Source organism: Equus caballus, chromosome 15 (genome assembly GCF_041296265.1).
Source record: "Equus caballus isolate H_3958 breed thoroughbred chromosome 15, TB-T2T, whole genome shotgun sequence".
In the NCBI taxonomy this organism is placed as follows: domain Eukaryota; kingdom Metazoa; phylum Chordata; class Mammalia; order Perissodactyla; family Equidae; genus Equus; species Equus caballus.
In genome coordinates this window covers 27418857-27436297 of record NC_091698.1, presented here as the reverse complement: position 1 = coordinate 27436297, position 17441 = coordinate 27418857, and the positions used below count along the sequence as shown (strand labels likewise).

General features: G+C 45.5%; 1 protein-coding gene across 19 annotated transcripts in view; it reads right to left on the bottom strand.

Annotated features, from left to right (window-relative positions):
• The window catches only part of KANSL3 (KAT8 regulatory NSL complex subunit 3), a 63040-nt gene that overhangs the window by 9700 nt on the left and 35899 nt on the right, over positions 1-17441 (bottom strand). For 3 of the 19 annotated variants that reach the window (XR_011425920.1, XR_011425923.1, XR_011425925.1), the window contains 9 exons: positions 16239-16430; positions 15694-15778; positions 15173-15303; positions 14003-14112; positions 13365-13587; positions 12893-13026; positions 5628-6473; positions 3638-3783; positions 2117-2977 (listed from right to left, as the gene is read on the bottom strand). Coding sequence is in view for 11 of the 19 variants with exons in the window: in XM_070235118.1 (XP_070091219.1) it covers positions 6453-6473; positions 12893-13026; positions 13365-13587; positions 14003-14112; positions 15173-15303; positions 15694-15778; positions 16239-16430 (896 nt within the window). In the remaining 8 variants the exon portion in view is untranslated. Of the gene's footprint in view, positions 1-2116; positions 6474-10615; positions 11647-12892; positions 13027-13364; positions 13588-14002; positions 14113-15172; positions 15304-15693; positions 15779-16238; positions 16431-17441 lie in introns of those variants that run through there. The other 16 variants (XM_070235118.1, XM_003362920.5, XM_001492112.7 and 13 more) reach the window with 8 other exon arrangements.

The window sequence follows — 17441 nt, the reverse complement described above, 5'->3', positions numbered from 1 at the left end:
AAAACAAAATAGAAATTCTAGATTTAGGCTGGCCCCATGGCTGAGTGGTTAAGTTCAGGAGCTCCGTTTCAGTGGCCCAGGGTTTCACCAGTTTGGATCCTCGGCGCAGACCTGGCACCACTCAACAAGTCATGCAGAGGCAGCATCCCACATAGCAGAGCCAGAAGGACCTACAACTAGAATATACAACTATGTACTGGAGGGCTTTAAGGAGAAGAAGGAAAAAAAAAATTCCAGCATTGAAAAATATACTCACCTAAGTGAAAAACTCAGTGGATGGGCTCAACGGCAGAATAGAGGTGATAGAGAAAAGAATTAGTGAACTTGAAGACAGAACAATAGAAACTGCACAATCTAAACAGAGAAAACAGAGTAGGGGGAAAAAAAGGAATAGCCTCAGGGCCCTGTGGGACTATAATTAAAGATCTAACATTCATGTCATCGGGATCTGGAGGAGTAGAAACAGAGGGTGGGGTTGAAAAAATAATGGCTGAAAATTCCCCAAATTTGGTAAAAAGGCACAAGCTTACAGATTCAGGAAGCGGAGTGAATCCTAACAAGAAAAGTCCAAAGAAATTCATGCCAAGACACATCAAAGTCAAGTCTGAAAACTAAGACAAAGAAAAATATTGAAAGCACAAAGAGAGAAACAGCACCTTACCTATAGGGTTAAAAAACAATTTGAATGACAACAATTTCTCATCAGAAACCAAGGAAGAGGCATAACATTTTTCAAGTACTGAAAGAAAAGAACAATCAACCCAGAATTTACATCCAGCAAAAATATCCTTCAATAATAAAGGGGAGATTAAGATGCCAGATGAAAGAAAATTAAAAACACTTGTGCCAGCTGACCTTCTCTAAAAGAATTGCTAAAAGAAGTTCTCTAAACAGAAAGGAAATGATAAAAGTAAGAATCTTGGAACATCAGGAAGAAAGAACAATGGAAAGAATAAAAATATGGGTAAATACAATAGATTTCCCTTTTCCTCTTGAGTTTTCTAAATTATGTTTGAAGCAAAACTTACAACACTGTCTAACACGGCTCTCAATGTATACAGCCAATTGTATGAGAAGTGGGGGAGGGTAAAGAGACATAAAGGGAGGTTAAGCTCCTTCAGTTCACTCCAACTGGTAAAATGTGGACACCAACAGACTGTAACATGTTACGTGTATATATAAAGCAACATCTAGAGCAACCACTTAAAAAGTTATACAAGGAGATACACTCAAAAATACTACAGCTAAATCAAAATTGTATTCTAAAAAAAAAGTTCAAGTAACTCACTTGAAGGCAACAAAAAGAAACCAGAACAAAACAGAGGACAAACAGGAAACAAAAATTACAGTGGCTGACTTAAACACTAACATATCTATAATTACTCTAAATGGAGACGGTCTAAAAACACCAATTAAAAGACAGAGACTGACATCAGATCTGACATCTGAATGTCAGATAAAATAAACTTCAGAGCAAAGAAAATTACCAGGTACACAGAGACATTACATAATGATAAAAGGTTCAATCCACCAAAAAGACACAGGAATCCTAAATGTGTATGCACTAGATAACAGAACTGCAAAATACGCGAAGCACAACTGATAGAACTGAAAGGAGAGACAGACAATTCCATAATTATAGTTGGAAATTTCACCACCACTCTCTCAACAACTGACAGAACAACTTGACAGAAAATCAGCAAGGATATAAGAACTCGACAACACCATCAACTAACAGAATTTTACTAATATTTACAGAACACTCTACCCAACAGCAGAATACACACTCTTCAAGTGCCTACAGAACATACATCAAGATAAACCACCACACCCCGGACCATATACAAACCTGAACAAATTTTAAAGACTGTAATGGGGTATGACCACACACCTATTAGAATGGCTAAAATGAAAAAACACAGACAGCATCAAGCGTTGGTAAGGGTTCAAAGAAAGTGGATCTCTCCTACACTACTGGTGGGAATGTAAAATGGTAGTTTCTCCGGAAAACAGTTTGGCAGTTTCTTAAAAAACTGAAAACTTACCCTATGACCCAAAAATCACACTCCTGGGCATTTATCCTAGAGAAATGAAAACTAATATTCACACAAAAACCTGCCTTCAATTGTTCGCAGCAGCTTTATTTGTAACAGCCTCAAACTGGAAATAATCAAGATGTCCCTCAAAAGGTGGTTACAGAAACTGTGGTACACCCACACCATGGAACATTCATACTCAGCAGCAGTAAAAACAAGGACTACTAATACACACAACAACTTGGATGAACATCAAAGGAATTAAGCTGAGTGGGGAAAAAGGCAAATCTCAAAGCTCATGTATTATAAGATTCTATTTATTTATCATTCTACTCAGAGATGAAGAAAAGATTAGTGGTTGCTACAGGTGAGGAATGGTGAGGGGGAAGGAGATGGGTGTGACTAGAAAGGGGTAACATGAGGGAGATCTTTGCGGCGATGGAATAGTTCTGTATCTTGATTATGGTTACGGGGATAAAATGACATAGAACTATACACACACACTGTACCAATGTTAATTTTCTGGTTTCGATATTGTACTACAGTTATGTCAGATGTAAGCATTGGGGGAAACTGGATAAAGAAAACATGGGACTTCTCTAAACTACAACTGCAAGTTAAAAACCAAACACACACATCTGAATAGCCCAACAGTTTTGTTTGTTTTATCCTTTCTACTCTCTTCTTAGAAAGGTGTTGGCTCACATGACTTCATCCTCTGGACACTATTACTGGACTGGGGTGGGAGAGGAGCCAACGCATGAGCGAGACTGAGCCAACGAGGTTCACTGTGCTCAGAATTTGAACTGAAAGAGAGACTGGCCATCCACAAAGGCCCACAGCAACAAAGTCCGGTGACAACTGGTCCCTGGCAAGTCCAAGTCAGCTGACGTCATGAGGCAAGTAGCAGAAACTGTCAGGCTCCCTGTCTATGAGAATGCCTATTGAGAGAAAATTCCCTTTTAGAACGAATTTAGGTGGTGAATGGTTTCTGCTTCTTGCAACCAATGTCTGTGACTAAAACATATGCTTTGGAAAGGGAGATAAAGTAACAAAGATTTTTCTGCATCATAATTTGCTATGGCCCTGTCCCTATACTCCTGAAGTTTAAGATAGTTCTCATTTAAACAATCTAATCCTTATCTCTACTTCATCTGACTCACCCAAGTCAGTGAGACTAGAGTTGAAAGGGAGGGAAAAAGTATCAGGTCTCTACTAAGGATGGTAACAAGATGACCCCACACGTACTAGATACTCCAGGCAGTCTACCCGAACTATGGCTTCCACCAAGAGGGTTTCAAAGCTAAGTGTAGGGACCTGGAATTTAAGGGTAGAAAGGAAGGTCCTCCTGGATAAAAGTACACAAATAATCTGGAGGTTGGAATTCATTCACTCATCGTTAAGACTTTATTGCTTTATTGGAGGGGGATGGAGGTATATGATGTGCAAAGGGATTTCAATCTCTCAGGACCAAGGGTGAGGACCCTACCTACCAACTCAGCCCCAGCCAAGAGCCCCACCACGGCAGCAGCAACCACTCTAGGCCTGATGGGAAGTAAACTGAAAAGGGTCAGATGAAGGCCAAGCCACCATCTCCTCACCTCCTGGGCTAATCTCCACTTCTGGTCTCCCATCTCAGAACCCAGCACAGTGCAGAGTAGAACAGACACTGGCTTCAGACTGCATGGGCTCCAGTCCTGTTTCTGCCACTTCCTGCTGTGACTTCTCTGTGCCTCAGTTTCCTCACCTGTAAAAACGGAATTACAGTACCCACCTCATGGCACCAGGCATCAGTGAGATGATTACTGGCTTTACCACATTATCTTAGCTTTTATTTTCTGTGCCACTTCATTGGGTGGTTACCAGAATAAACATGAGAAGTCAACTGAAAAGAAGTTGAAGCAATCCAAAGTTATTTTTATTTTTTTCCACTGTTTCTGCTAATGTAAGAACAGAGCCATCACAGCAACTCAGCTCTATAAACCATCCAGCCCAAGACTGTTCTAGTGGTGAGGTTAAGAACAGACAGAAAGTCTTCCTCCATCAGGGACCTCTTCTCAAAGCACAAGGACATCTTCCATAGTGCATCAACACTCATCTGTCACCCAAAGACTTTAACGACAGCCTTCCTGATCCTTCTACATTTTTCGCTAGTAGTATTACCTTCTGAGGTTATGGACTCCAGGTCTGCTATATGATAGGTAGAGGAAAGCTTCCTTTTACATTTCAAGAAGTGTGGTTGGAGAAGACTAGAACTGGAGAACATGACTCAAGAGACTTCAACCACTTCCCCCCTCTTAGCCTGTCCCTCCAAGGTGAGGAAGAATCAGTGTTCTCACCACGCCCCTTCTCCAGTGTTGGCATTCTTCAAGGTGTACAACCCAAGCCTTAGGAGGTCACTCACGGGAAGCATATGAGGATTTACACAAATGCAGGACAATGTGTTAGTTTTTCCTTTGGTCCCAGCACACACTGGGCCAGCATGTTTCAGGAGCAGTCCCTCCAGTGCTGTCTAGGCTACACTCCTAAGTCATGAATGGGTGGTTCAGGACCTCTGCCTGTCCTCAATTCCTAAAAGCTCACACAGTCTCACACAGTCTTACTGTCCTCGGTTCCTGTTGGTGTGTTATCATCCTACCTGTAAAGTTATCAAACTCCCTACCCACGGACACCTCTTTCAGATTTCATATGCTCAAACTTACTAACCGCCTCCTGAATTCAGAAAGCTGTTACCTACCAGGTAATGCAAGAACGCAGTCTAATTCTGTGTGACTCACTGCTGAAACCAGCTCTGCAGGAGGTCAGGGAGGGAGAGCACAGTGCTTAAAATGCCCTCTCCCATCCTCTAACATGGCCCCTGGCCCTGCCCGCAGCACTCCAATCTGCCTCGTCTGAGACTCCTGCACACTGTACACTTCTACCTGGCTGCCACTCGGACTGGCAGGTGAGGCTCCTGGATTGAACACAGGTGGCCTGGTTTGGATATATGCTGCACCATGGGTCAAGACCCGGGACCACAATTCCAGTCACGGCATGCTGTGGACCCTCCCTGCCTCCAGATACTGAACAGAGTCACATTTTGGTTGCCTTATTTATCACCTTAGCCAGAAACATTCTAGAGCATGGAAGGGAAGGAAGCCTGCTCTGGAAGATAGGTTCTCAGCCAAACTTAAAACCACCTTCGCATACAGGTATTATGAGGAGGAGTTAAGGAGGGGCTCAGAGCTCCATCTTCAGTGATTGTTTCTCCAGGGATCTGCACCTCCAGGGTTCAAGTTAGTACCAAGAGCCCTTACAGTCGAGTCAATGCCAAGATTCTTCCCACTTTTGTGCAAAAGGACAAAAAGTTGTATGGAACAGAAACAATGAAACACAGCCTTCGTCATCCTGATGCCTAAGCTTTCTGGCAGCCAAGATGTTAACTCAGCTGGTTATCCCTATTCCACTTCCAAGCCCTGGAGAGAAATTTTAGGGGTCGGGTTTCTTCCCTCTGACTTGGCTAATTCTTCTTTCACCTCCAGTTGTATCAAGAGTGCCTTAGGTACTAGATGCAAAGCCTCAAGCCCAAATCATTTTCACCACAGGACTTACTGGCACGTTCTTCAAAGCCACTTCATTTGCTGTTCTGTTTCTCTTCTTCAGCCTTTCTGGACCTGCAGACTTTCTGGATACAGTAACTGCCCAAGGCATGATGAGAAAAAGAAAAGGGCCAGCTTCTACCTCTTGGCAACTGCTGCTGCCCACATCTGTAGTGGCCAAAGGGACTGAAAAATGACAGCTCAGTTCTCTTTGCCCTATGGTGGGTTTGAAATTAGGAGTTCCCAGGTCTCAGCAGGCTAGTCGGCAGCTGGTGTGGTTCCTAAGAGGGAGTTGCATGGGGAGCACTCTCCCATGGCTGCTTAGTGAAGCCAACAGCCTTGTCCAAAACAAGCCCTTCTGGCACTGAATAACTGGCTGGTGGGCCCAGATGATCCCAGGCCTCAGCAAAGGGCTCTCAATCCTCACTCCCACAGCTCCAGACCACATGGAAGTCTCCTCCCAACTTGGCACAGGGAGAGCACAGACTTCCAGAAGGAATTCCTTTATTAAATGCAGTGGGCAGTCCAACACTTCTCCTTGGCTACTGCTGGGGAATAAATGCCTCTGATCCACACACAGCCAGATCTGCTGGGGAGCTGGAGATTCTGTAGATGCTGGAAGACAATGCTCCTCTTGCTGGCGCCATAGCACCTAGCCTAATGGTTTCACAAGACCCAGAGGCACAACCCTCAAGACAGTTGGCGGGGAGGCAAAAACGACTGTCTTAAAGAGGTCTTCAGACAAGTGGACAGCTCAGCAGGACAGCACATGTGCCCAGGGCTCACCGTGCAGCAGCCATCACCAACCTGGTAAGGGAGGATGTATCACACAGTATCTTCAGGGTGCTGGAGGCAGGCGCTGTAGTAGGAGAGGTGGTGAACAAGAGTCAAAACTTTGCCAGGTTAACACATCCAGACCCTCTGACCCAATCATCCTACTCCTGAGAATTTATTCCAAAGAAGTAACTCTTGATAGGGAAAAAGCTGGATGCACAAGGACACGTTCTAGCAACCAAGTGGTTAACAGAATACAGACTCTGGAGTCAGACTCACCTCTACCACTTTTTAGGGAAACTGACAAGTGACTTATGCTCTCTGAGCCTCCTTTTTCTCATCTGTAAGATACAGATGACAGCATCTACTCCCCAGGGTTGTTGACAATCTACATAAAGCACCTAGAGTATACTATGTGTTCAACTACAAAGGTTAGCCTAAGGACAGGAAAATAACGTAGGGAAAAGGACACAGGTGAATTGTTAAGGGTGACAGAGTTGAAGGGAAGTTTTCCTTGATTGCTCTGACAATATCATTTTTTTAGGTATTGTCAATTTTTGTGTGTTGTGGAGGATGCCATAAACTGTTGAGCCCTGCAGCTTAGGAAGAAGGAAGCAAGGTAGAGAGAGTTGGCCTTTTTTCACCAAGGTTTTCCCCACTTGTCTAGATTTCACTTTTGGAAAACGCCTAAGACGTCTCTGAGAATGCAGTAAAGGCAGGAAGATGGAGGGCACAGGAGAGGGGGAATGAAGGGTCTGACAATCAGAACTGGAACGGATCCGCCTCCCATTTGCTCACCTGCCCAAAGGCAGGGCTGTGCACAGATGATTGCTCTGCCCTGATTAGGCCTACACCTGAGAGTGAGCCCCGCTCCCAGGGGCTGCGCAAGGGTTGCCGCAATGCCCCTTGCTGGGTGGACAGCTAGAGGGGCTGCCTGCCAGCCTGACAAGGTCATGGTGTGGCCAGAGGTGTCCACAGTATGGACAGAGAGGAGAAGACCTTGTGACCATAGGAAAGGAGTGCATTCTCAAGACTCTGAGGGAGGGCGTCAGAGACAACATGGTCTCTGTCCCTCCCCTTCCTCCCGCAGCTTCTCAGCTGTAAGGAGTACATAATAGTCCAGGTCCATAAAGGAAACACAGTAAATATTCATCAGTGCCAGAAACAAAACAGATAATTAAGTGCTTGCATAGACCTTAGGAGCCTAGCTGGTGTTTACATCTTCTTTCTTTTCAAATTCATTCTATTCATAAATATTGCAGTATGTAATCCCAAAATAAAAAAGGATTATTTTTTCAAACTGAAACAACATTATCACATATAAAAAGGTTAACAATCCCTTAGTATCAACAATTATCCAGTGAGTGTTCAAATTTCCAATTGTCTCATAAATACCATAAATGGGTGGTTTGTTTCTCAACCTTTAAAAATTCATCTTCTCAAGGGAACCCTCATATACTACTGGTGGGAATGCAAACTGGTGCAGCCACCATAGAAAACAGTATGGAGAGTCCTCAAACAATTAAAGACAGAAATACCATATGACCCAGCTATCCCACTACTGGGTATTTATCCAAAGAACGTGAAATCAACAATTCAAAGAAACTTATGCACCCCTATTTTCACTGCAGCACTATTCACAACAGCCAAGAAGTGGGAACAACCCAAGTGCCCATCAACTGATGAATGGATAAAGAAGCTATGGTATACACATTTATACACAATGGAATACTACACAGCCATTAAAAACACAAAATCGTCCCATTCACAACAACATGGATGGACCTTGAAGGTATGACGTTAAGTGAAATAAGGCAGCCACAGAAAGACAAATACCGTAGGATCTCACTCCTATGTGGAAGATAAACTAACACAAGGACAAAGAGAACAGATTAGTGGTTACCAGAGGGGAAGAGGGTTGGAAAGTGGACATAAGGGGTAAAGGAGCACACACATACGGTGACTGACAATGCTGTACAACTGAAATTTCATGTTATAAACTATTAGGACCACAATAAAAACTTTTTTAAAAATTCATCTTCTCAAAGCCTGAGGAGATTCTGAGACAGCCCCTACTAATCCCACCACCAAAATAATCACTGATTAGACCAACCTCTTCACTAGACTAGATGGGAAAACAAAAGCTCAGAGAGCCTAGGTCATTTTCTCAGGTCCACACAGCTGGCTGAAGACAGGGGGCCTGACCCCTGGCCCTGTGCTTTCCCTGATAGCATGCTCCCTGGCAGTCTGAACCCTGAGGTAACTGTTAGAAGCTTTCAAGTCAGCAAGTCTTAATCTAACAATACCTCCTTTGTCTGTAAGAAAAGAATCACCACTAGAACCCTCCTAATAGCTACACACTCATTTTACTGAGACAAAAACTAAGCTCTTGAGTTGATACCATCAGGTAGAAGCCAGATCTTGATCTTCAGGCTGTACTTCAATTTAGCCATGGAAAAGGGTTCTCAACGGCCTCTACTCTCTTCTCAACACTACCTCCCTCCTCCAGGCCACAGAAGGCCGAAGAGGATCACCTCAGAGAGGAGGAAGGGATCACACGGTGGGGATCTGTGCTCTACTCGAGCATCACCGTGGCATCAGCAGAGGTTAAGACTCCTCGAAAATAGGCCCACACAGCTTTATAGGTCATTTCCATCAAACCGTCAAGCAACCGATAATTTCTGTGATATATAAATGTTTTAAAATATGAGAAAAAAATTAAAATGCTTCCCATCTCTTTCTATAAGATAGAATTACCCCTTTGATACAACTGGACAAGGAAAGCACACACACACAAAAGCAGGGCCAGATTAAAGCAAACTATAGGCCAGTCTCACTAATCAGCACAGAGGCCAAAATCCTAAGTAAAATAAAAGCAAATCAAGGCTTTTCCTGGGACTGGCCCAGTGGCGCAGTGATTAAGTCTGGCACGCTCCGCTTTGGCAGCCCAGGTTCATTCGTGAGTTTGGATCCCAGGCACAGACATAAACCACTCATCAAGCCACGCTGTGGCAGCATCCCACATACAAAACAGAGGAAGATTGGCACTGATGTTAGCTCAAGGACAATCTTCCTCAAGCAAGAAGAGAAGGATTGGCAACAGATGTTAGTTCAGGGCCAATCTTCCTCATGCAAAAAAGAAAAAAAAAAAGGAGTAGATCCACCTTTCCTCTAAAGCACTTAACTGCTTTCCTTTTTTTTTTGTTTCACTCTCTTGTTGCCTTTGCATGCATGATAAAAATTAATTTGGGCACGTGCAACAAAACCAGAATAGGACATACTGAACAAGCTACTCAATCTGGAATTTAGACAGTTTTATATTAGGAAATCTATTAAAATAATTCCTCATTTTAACTGATTAAAAGAAAATGTTTATGCTCACTCATCTCATTTGATTCCAAAAGGGCAATGAACAAAATTCAAAACCCATTACTTATCAAGAGAAAAAGAAAAGAATGAAGATAATCCTAGCAAACTAGAAACACGATCGGTACTTCCTTAACTTAAGGACCCGCATTATCAAACAATAATATAAAGCTCATGTAGGAACAGACAGGTCAAGGGTACAGAATAGGCCCACATGTGTACAGTAATCTAGAATGTGAGAGCAGCAGATTCTAGATGAAGGAAGGAAGGAAGAATGAATGGACTCATCAATAAAATTGGATCCTTATCTCACTTAGCATATAAAAATAAATTCCAAGTGGATTGAAAAACTAAAGGTAAAAACAGGAGCATTTTAAGAAAGCACAAAAACAGTTTCAGTACAGGATGATGGGAAAGCTCTACAGATGGATGACGGTGATGGTTGCACAACAACGTTAACGTACTTAATGCCACTGAAATGTAAGCCTAAAAAGAGTAAAATGGTAAGCTGCACATACGTAAATTTTACTACAATTTAAAAAATACATAGGGGCCAGCCCCGTGGCCGAGTGGTTAAGTTTGCACGCTCCACTTCAGCAGCCCAGGGTTTTGCCAGTTCGGATCCTGGGTGCGGACATGGCACTGCTCATCAAGCCATGCTGAGGTGGTGTCCCACATGCCACAACTAGAAGGATCTACAACTAGAATATGTGACTACGTACTGGGGGGCTTTGGGAAGATGAAGGAAAAAAAATATATATATATACATGAAAAGAAAGCATAAAAAGATTATATTATTGCAATGGGAAGAGCTTTCTTAAGACACAAAACCTTGGAGCCATAAAGGGAAAAACTTGAAGATTTTACTATATAAAAATTTTTAATGTCTGTATCATAAAAGATCCTGAAACAAAAGTTAAAAGACAAGCACTTAATACTTAAATAGAAAGAAAGAAAAAAAGATAAGCCATTGACTGGAATAAAGTATATGCAACTTGTATAATAGATAAAGGATTAACATCTGAATATATAAAACTGCTATTAAACCAAATAAATAGATGCAGAATGACAAGCAATTCATACAAGAAGACATACAACCTCATAAGTAGTAGGAAAATGCACATTAAAACAGTTTCATTTTTCACCCATCAAATCAAGATAATTAAAAATACTGATCTCCACAGTTGCATTCTCATCACTGTGGCTTGAATTGTAAACCAGCAGAACCTTTTGAAGGGCAATTAGTCAGCAGCCAGCCTGACCTTAGAGGCACACCCCCCCACTTACTGGCCTCTAGCCTGCAGACATATACCATGAACAAGGGTGTTCCCTACACCACTATTTACGCTATCAGAAAACAAAACATAATTCACTCTCTATCTAACGGGAGGTGGTAAAGCATGCTTTTGTACACCTGCCCAGTGAAATACTAGGCCATTGACAACAAATAGGTCTCTGTGTAACCAACAACAAAACATGTCACATGTTTTGTAAACAACGGCTAGTTACAAAACAGTCCATGTTCTGTGATCCCAGTTTTGTCAAAAAAATAAAATAAAATAAAGTACTTTGTGTAGAAAGAAAAATCTAGAAGAATGTGTATCAAGCTACTAACTGTAGATATCATCTCCGAGAGTGTATCATAGGAAATTTTCACTTTCCAAATTATATTATTTCTGTAATGTTTGAATTCTTTAAAATGAGTGTAATCAGGGGCTTGTCCCGTGAGCGAGTGGTTAAGTTGGTGAGCTCCGCTTCAGTGCAGCAGGGTTTCGCCGGTTCAGATCCTGGGCGTGGACATGGCACCACTCATCAAGCCATGCTGAGGCGGCGCCCCACACAGAACAACCAGAGGCACTCACAACTAGAATATACAACTATGTACTGGGGGGCTTTGGAGAGAAGAAGGAAAAAAAAAAAGATTGGCAACAGTTGTTAGCTCAGGTGCCAATCTTAAAATAAGGGTAATCACTTTTGTAATTGAAAAAACAAGGAATAAAATAAGTAAGAACCTCTCTGCAAAAAGGCTGGGGGTGGGGGGGCGCGGTAGCTATGATCCCTATGAACACCAGGTAACAATCTCTGTGCAGCAATGTCCCCTGAAAGGGAAGAGGCAGAAGAGCTTCTGGAACAGTTGGGAACTGTCACCTGCCAACAGTACCCAGCCGCCCAGTTCCCAGACAGGGTTGGTGTGGTGGGAATGAGGGGAACAGGACCAGGCCTTCAGTCACGGCAGCCTGCATAGCACCGTGCCCTGCACAGGAAGGCCTTGGCTGAAACAGAAGATACTGAAGGAAAGCACCCTAAATACTGAACTCCAACTACTTTTTTCTTTAACCTCTGATCTTTGGGTGGCTCTCCAGTCACCTCTTTAAGATTAGAAACACTTTACTTAAAAAGGCCAGAACACATGGGGCTGGCCCCCTGGCTGAGTGGTTAAGTTCGCGCGCTCCACTGCAGGCGGCCCAGTGTTTCGTTGGTTCGAATCCTGGGCGCGGACATGGCACTGCTCATCGAACCACGCTGAGGCAGCGTCCCACATGCCACAACTAGAAGGAACCCACAATGAAGAACAGACAACTATGCACTGGGGGGCTTTGGGGAGAAAAAGGAAAAAAAAAAATAAAATCTTAAAAAAGGCCATAACAGAAACTAGATCAGCTAGGAGGAATTGATGGTGACTTCCTGGGTAAGAGCTACAAAAACCTAGTTGTGCCCTAAAAAAGATGGCAACGAATGCCAAGATCTGGAATGGCACAATGCTGGAAAACCATTGGTCAAAGAAGAGTATTAGCTAACTAGCTTCCATCACAACTTCTGACTGAAGAAACCAAGAATGAGAGGAGAAGAGGAATGGAGAGGGAAAGTAAACAAAAAGATTAGGCACTAGGCACAGCTACACACTTGAACATACTTACATATCTAATACTCACAACAATCCAGGGAGCGTTAGAGAAAAAGAGACTCACAGAGGTCCCTAACTTGCTCAAAGTTACAAAGCTACAAACCCCCGAGTCTGGATTTGAATGTGGTCTGCCTACAAGTCCAGTGCACTGGCAGCTCCTCCAAGCAGCCAGTCAGCCAGCCCCCAACTTCCAATATGGAGCCTGTGTCCTCAGTTTTCCCAGGCAGACTCACCTGTGAGCTGGAGGGCAGTGCCTGGGAGGTGGGCTCCTCTGACGGCGCGGCTCCTGAGCCCATGGGGCTCAGCGTGGTGATTCGGCTCGGTTGGCCACGTAGTGTCAAAGTAATGGTGGTGGGGACCTTCAAGCCTGAGTGAGAGAGGAAAGTAGGTTTTTTGCCCACAGCCTCCACCTTCTTTTCCTGGAGAGTTTCTTCCCCACATAACACATGCCCCTCAGCCTCCCGCCTAGGCCTCCTCCCTAGCTGGGTCACCTGTGCCCTACTGGTCAGTCTGAAAAACAGCAGGAAACAGCCTGTATTCTCTCAACCTTTCTGGGGGACAGACCCACATGGCTGAATCCCTGAGGGTCAATGCCAGGACCCCTTGGGGTTGGGTTCAACATCATACCCCGCCCATGTGAGATGGGAAAGTCCTGGGGGAAGATCCCCTACCTGGGAGTCCCCACGGTTCTCATGAGAGACTCACCTGATGCTTGGTTAGAGATCTGAGCCAGGCCAGGGAGGCTGCTTGCCAACTTAGCGAGGCCCCCATTGGTCAGCAGCTGGTGGATGGCTGTGGGCTTCCCACCAGGAGTGGCACCCAAGGAGGAGAGAGTGGTGGCCACAGGAATGGTACGGACAATGGTGCTGGTGCCCGTGGTGATGGCACCCAGGCTCTGCATGGGGGTGGGCAACTTCACACTGGTGGCCTGTGGGACACACAAGCCCAGTTGATCAGAAGCTGTTGTCCAACAGCAACATTCGAGTGTGGAGGGCCCATAGCATATATTGAGGGCTACCATGTATCAAGTGCCTACTACATGCAAGGTACTCTTCTAGGCATTTTCCATATATTATCTTATTTAATCCTCAAAACAACTCCGCAAGGGTAGTACTATTATTATTCTCATTTTACACAGATGGAAACAGATACAGAGAGGTCAAGAAACTTGCTCAAGGTCACACAGTAAGTGATGGAGCCTTAACCTTTGGGAGCTTCCAGCTGTGAAGTCAGAAAGCTTGTCCTTGACCCAGACTCCAGACCCAGTCTCCCTGCCAAAACCAACTAAGCTGAGGAGGCCTCCTCCCCACACCTGCCCAGTCCAGTGGAAGGCAGATGTGTACCTGTGGGGCTGGCCCTGGGGAGGAATTTGCTGGGAGGCCAGAGGTCTTGCTGCTGATATCCTGCAAGCTGAAGCTGAGACCTTGGAGAAGACTGCTGGCTGACGTGGGCCCTAGGAGAGGATATAAGAGACATCAGCACAGGTTCAGTCCCTTATCCCAAGAACGGCCACGCCCAGCCACCCTCAACAACCAAGACACCAATGCTCTTTTCCTCAGACATTCCCAGCGCTCTCAGAAAGATGCCAGGGGGCCAGCCCCCTGGCATAGTGGTTAAGTTCAGCACGCTCTGCTTCGGTGGCCTGGGTTCCCGGGTTCAGATCTCAGGCGCAGACCTACACCACTTATCAGCCATGCCCTGGCAGCAACCCACATACAAAATAGAGGAAGACTGGCAGAGATGTTAGCTCAGGGCAGATCTTCTTCAGCAAAAAAAAAAGACGCAAGGAAGGGCTCCCCAGGCATGCACGCTGGATGCCCACATAAGGAAAGGTACTACTCCAGACACACTGCCTCAGATTTGCTGTGCACATCCCAACCTGCTCCAAACCACCGGTCCTACATTTCGGACAGTTTTAGGAAAACCAAAGAGAGACTGAACCCCACTTCTCAGAAATCTTAATTCCCTCCTTTCTTTTCAGGGAAGAAGGAGGACTTTTTAAGCCAAAAGAATCCCCAATACACTTTACTTTGCACACAGTCTAGTGGCCTCAAAGCAGAGGAAGGTCTTGCAGGAGAAGAGCATCTGCAGTGCCTTGGCCCTGCTGGACTCCAGCGACTAGCCTTTTAGTGCAGGGTCGGGGGGGGGGAAGCGAGGAGACGAGCACAGGCAGGAAAATGTCTCGTATTCCTAATGCCCAGTATAGTACCATTTACAGTTTCACTCAATCAGACATGCTTAAAAACACCAAAATGAAACACAATACATACGTCTCCCACCAGCTGCTTCTCTTCCTTATAGTACAGACTGGGATACTTAGTCCCTGTAGAAATTAAGGCCAAGAGCTCCCCCAACTCCAAGCTAATTCCAGCTTCACGTCAAGCCTCTTTAACAAGCCTGAGACCAGAGGAGCATTCTCCAGACTCGGCTCCAGGGATGCTTCCCAGGACCACCCTCCTGCTGCAGCCCAAAAGGCTCGGCTGGGAGGCAGGAAAGGCTGGGCTACCAGTTACCTGGGAGGGAGCTGCCAGGAGAGGTGGCCACCAGGCGGCTCTGGAGTGTGTGCAAGGCACTGGGCGTGGTGCTGCTGGAGACTACCGAGGAGGCTGGGCTGGCTGAGACTCCCCCTTCAGAAGCATTTGACCTGGAGACAAAGACAGGAGCTCCACTAGCCAAAGGTCGAAGGGTAGCAGACCCTGACAAGACAGTGAGGGTCCAAAGTGGGGCCCAGCAAGGCTTTCAGCAATGGACACAAGGCTAGAACCTTTGGTTTCTCTGTCCCACCTGCTGAATCCGGCCTCAAGTCCTTTTTAAAGTCAGGCCTTGAAGCAAGAGCTACAGGGTGCTTTGCAAACTTTAAGTAGAAATGAACTGTGAGTTGACCCAAAAGAAAAAGACACCACTCAGAAAGAAGTCACATTACCAAAACTGACAGAATCCAAAATCCATCATCTTCCCAAAGCACTAAATAGACCAAAGAAAAGGTGAAGAGAAAGAAGAGAACAGGGCCAAACAGACCAAGAAACAGACTCACTTGGTTGTGGTGAGAAGCCCTGTGAGCTCCTTGGCCCCTGTGGGAGCTTGCCCCAGTGTCATGGTGACCGGCTTCCCTCCCGCAGCTGCAGAACAGAAAACCCGAAGGTCACAGGTCAGTCCTGTGTGGCCCCAACCTTTCAGGGTCCACAGCCCAGGCTAAATGCAAGATATTATGGACAAAGACTGGAAGGTGGAAAATGAAGAATAACTACAATAGAGTAGGGAGAGTTGGGGTTATTTTCTCCTTCTATTTCTAGACTTTCTATAATATTTTATCTTTAATTGAGACCAAAAAAGAACAAAATATACGATGCTTTGAATGACCCCACAGCTTCCTCTGATCCTGGCTCTGCCGCCCTGATCCTAGTTCACATCAGGTCATTGCCCACTCTCCTCCATGTACAACCTCGTACTCTCTTCACTCCAGGCACCTCCTGCACTGAAGCAGAGGCTGAGCCACCCAGCAAGAATCACAAAGAGAGCAACGCTCTGCCCTGCGAGAGCTCGGTCAGTTTTTACTTAAACAGGCCAAGAGAAACTCACCTTCTGGAGCTCCTCCTTGAGAAGGAGTACAAGGCCCTCCAGCTGTGTCCCCTTGGGAGATAAGGGACACCTTGATCTTTGGTCGCTTGGAGGTCTTACTGGCAGGAAGAGGACTGGAGGGATGGTGCCGCTTCAGCTGGACCCTAAGATCCTCCTTCTCTGCTTCCTCCGTTTGTTCTGATGAAATGGGAACTAAGAGATGAATCTGAGGTAAGGTTCTCCACAATGCGAAAGAGGCCGACAGACACTGACAGCCAGTGACAGCAGGGGCATGGCCGTGTGTGGGAACACACGGAAGAACCATTCCACGTAAGAAGTCACACATCAGCAGGCTGCCAGTGCCTCAGGCCCCACCTGTGCTGGAGCTCCACCTTGGCCCTCTCAGAGGATGGCTTCACCCCCACCCCTCACCCGGTCCTGGAATAGGAAGGAAGGGGCTTTAAGCTGGTAGGAACAAAAAGAAAGGAGAAGACATCCCGACCCTGCCTAGCAGAAGCCAATCAAAAGACAGAGGACTCAGCACATGGGCCTAAACAGTGCTTCCCAGACTCAAAGAACGTGATGATCGTCCTGTTTCAGGCCCTGCCCCACGTCACACAGCCGGAGGACACTAAACATTCTACAAAGAAGCAGTGGAGAAGCAGGCTATCCAGTCCTCTCCAAGGGGAGATTTTTACAAGGCTCTGAGAGTCCCACCCTGCCCTAAGAGCCCAAAGTTGAGGGTTTGCTTGCCAAATGGAAGCAACGAGAAGGATTATCACCAGGACTTAAGGCTGGCGTTGAGCATCTACTAGGTAAGGGAACACCTCAGCCAAGACAACTTTATAGTTCCTGTCCAAAAATAACAGGCAACAGTGGCCCATGTCACAATGTAGTCCCTAGGTCATTTTATTAGTACAGAGAAAGGCCATCTGTTGACACATGGGTTTCCCCCTCCACTGAACCAATGAGACTCATCCTACACATGGCCAAGCCTCTTAGACTCAAGTTATCTGTCAGGCTTCCTTCTCTTTAAACCCAGAAGCCCACCTAGTCCCTCTTCTTAGCATAGGCAATCAGGGGTAGGGTGGGGAGAAAGAGAGCAGTCACACAAGGATTAGGGGTAATCCTGGCATGGGGCCACAGGGAGCTACCCTAGACCAGGTCAGGGCATCACCAGCTGGAAGGATTGCTTAGGGAATAAATGCACTGACTAAAATCAAA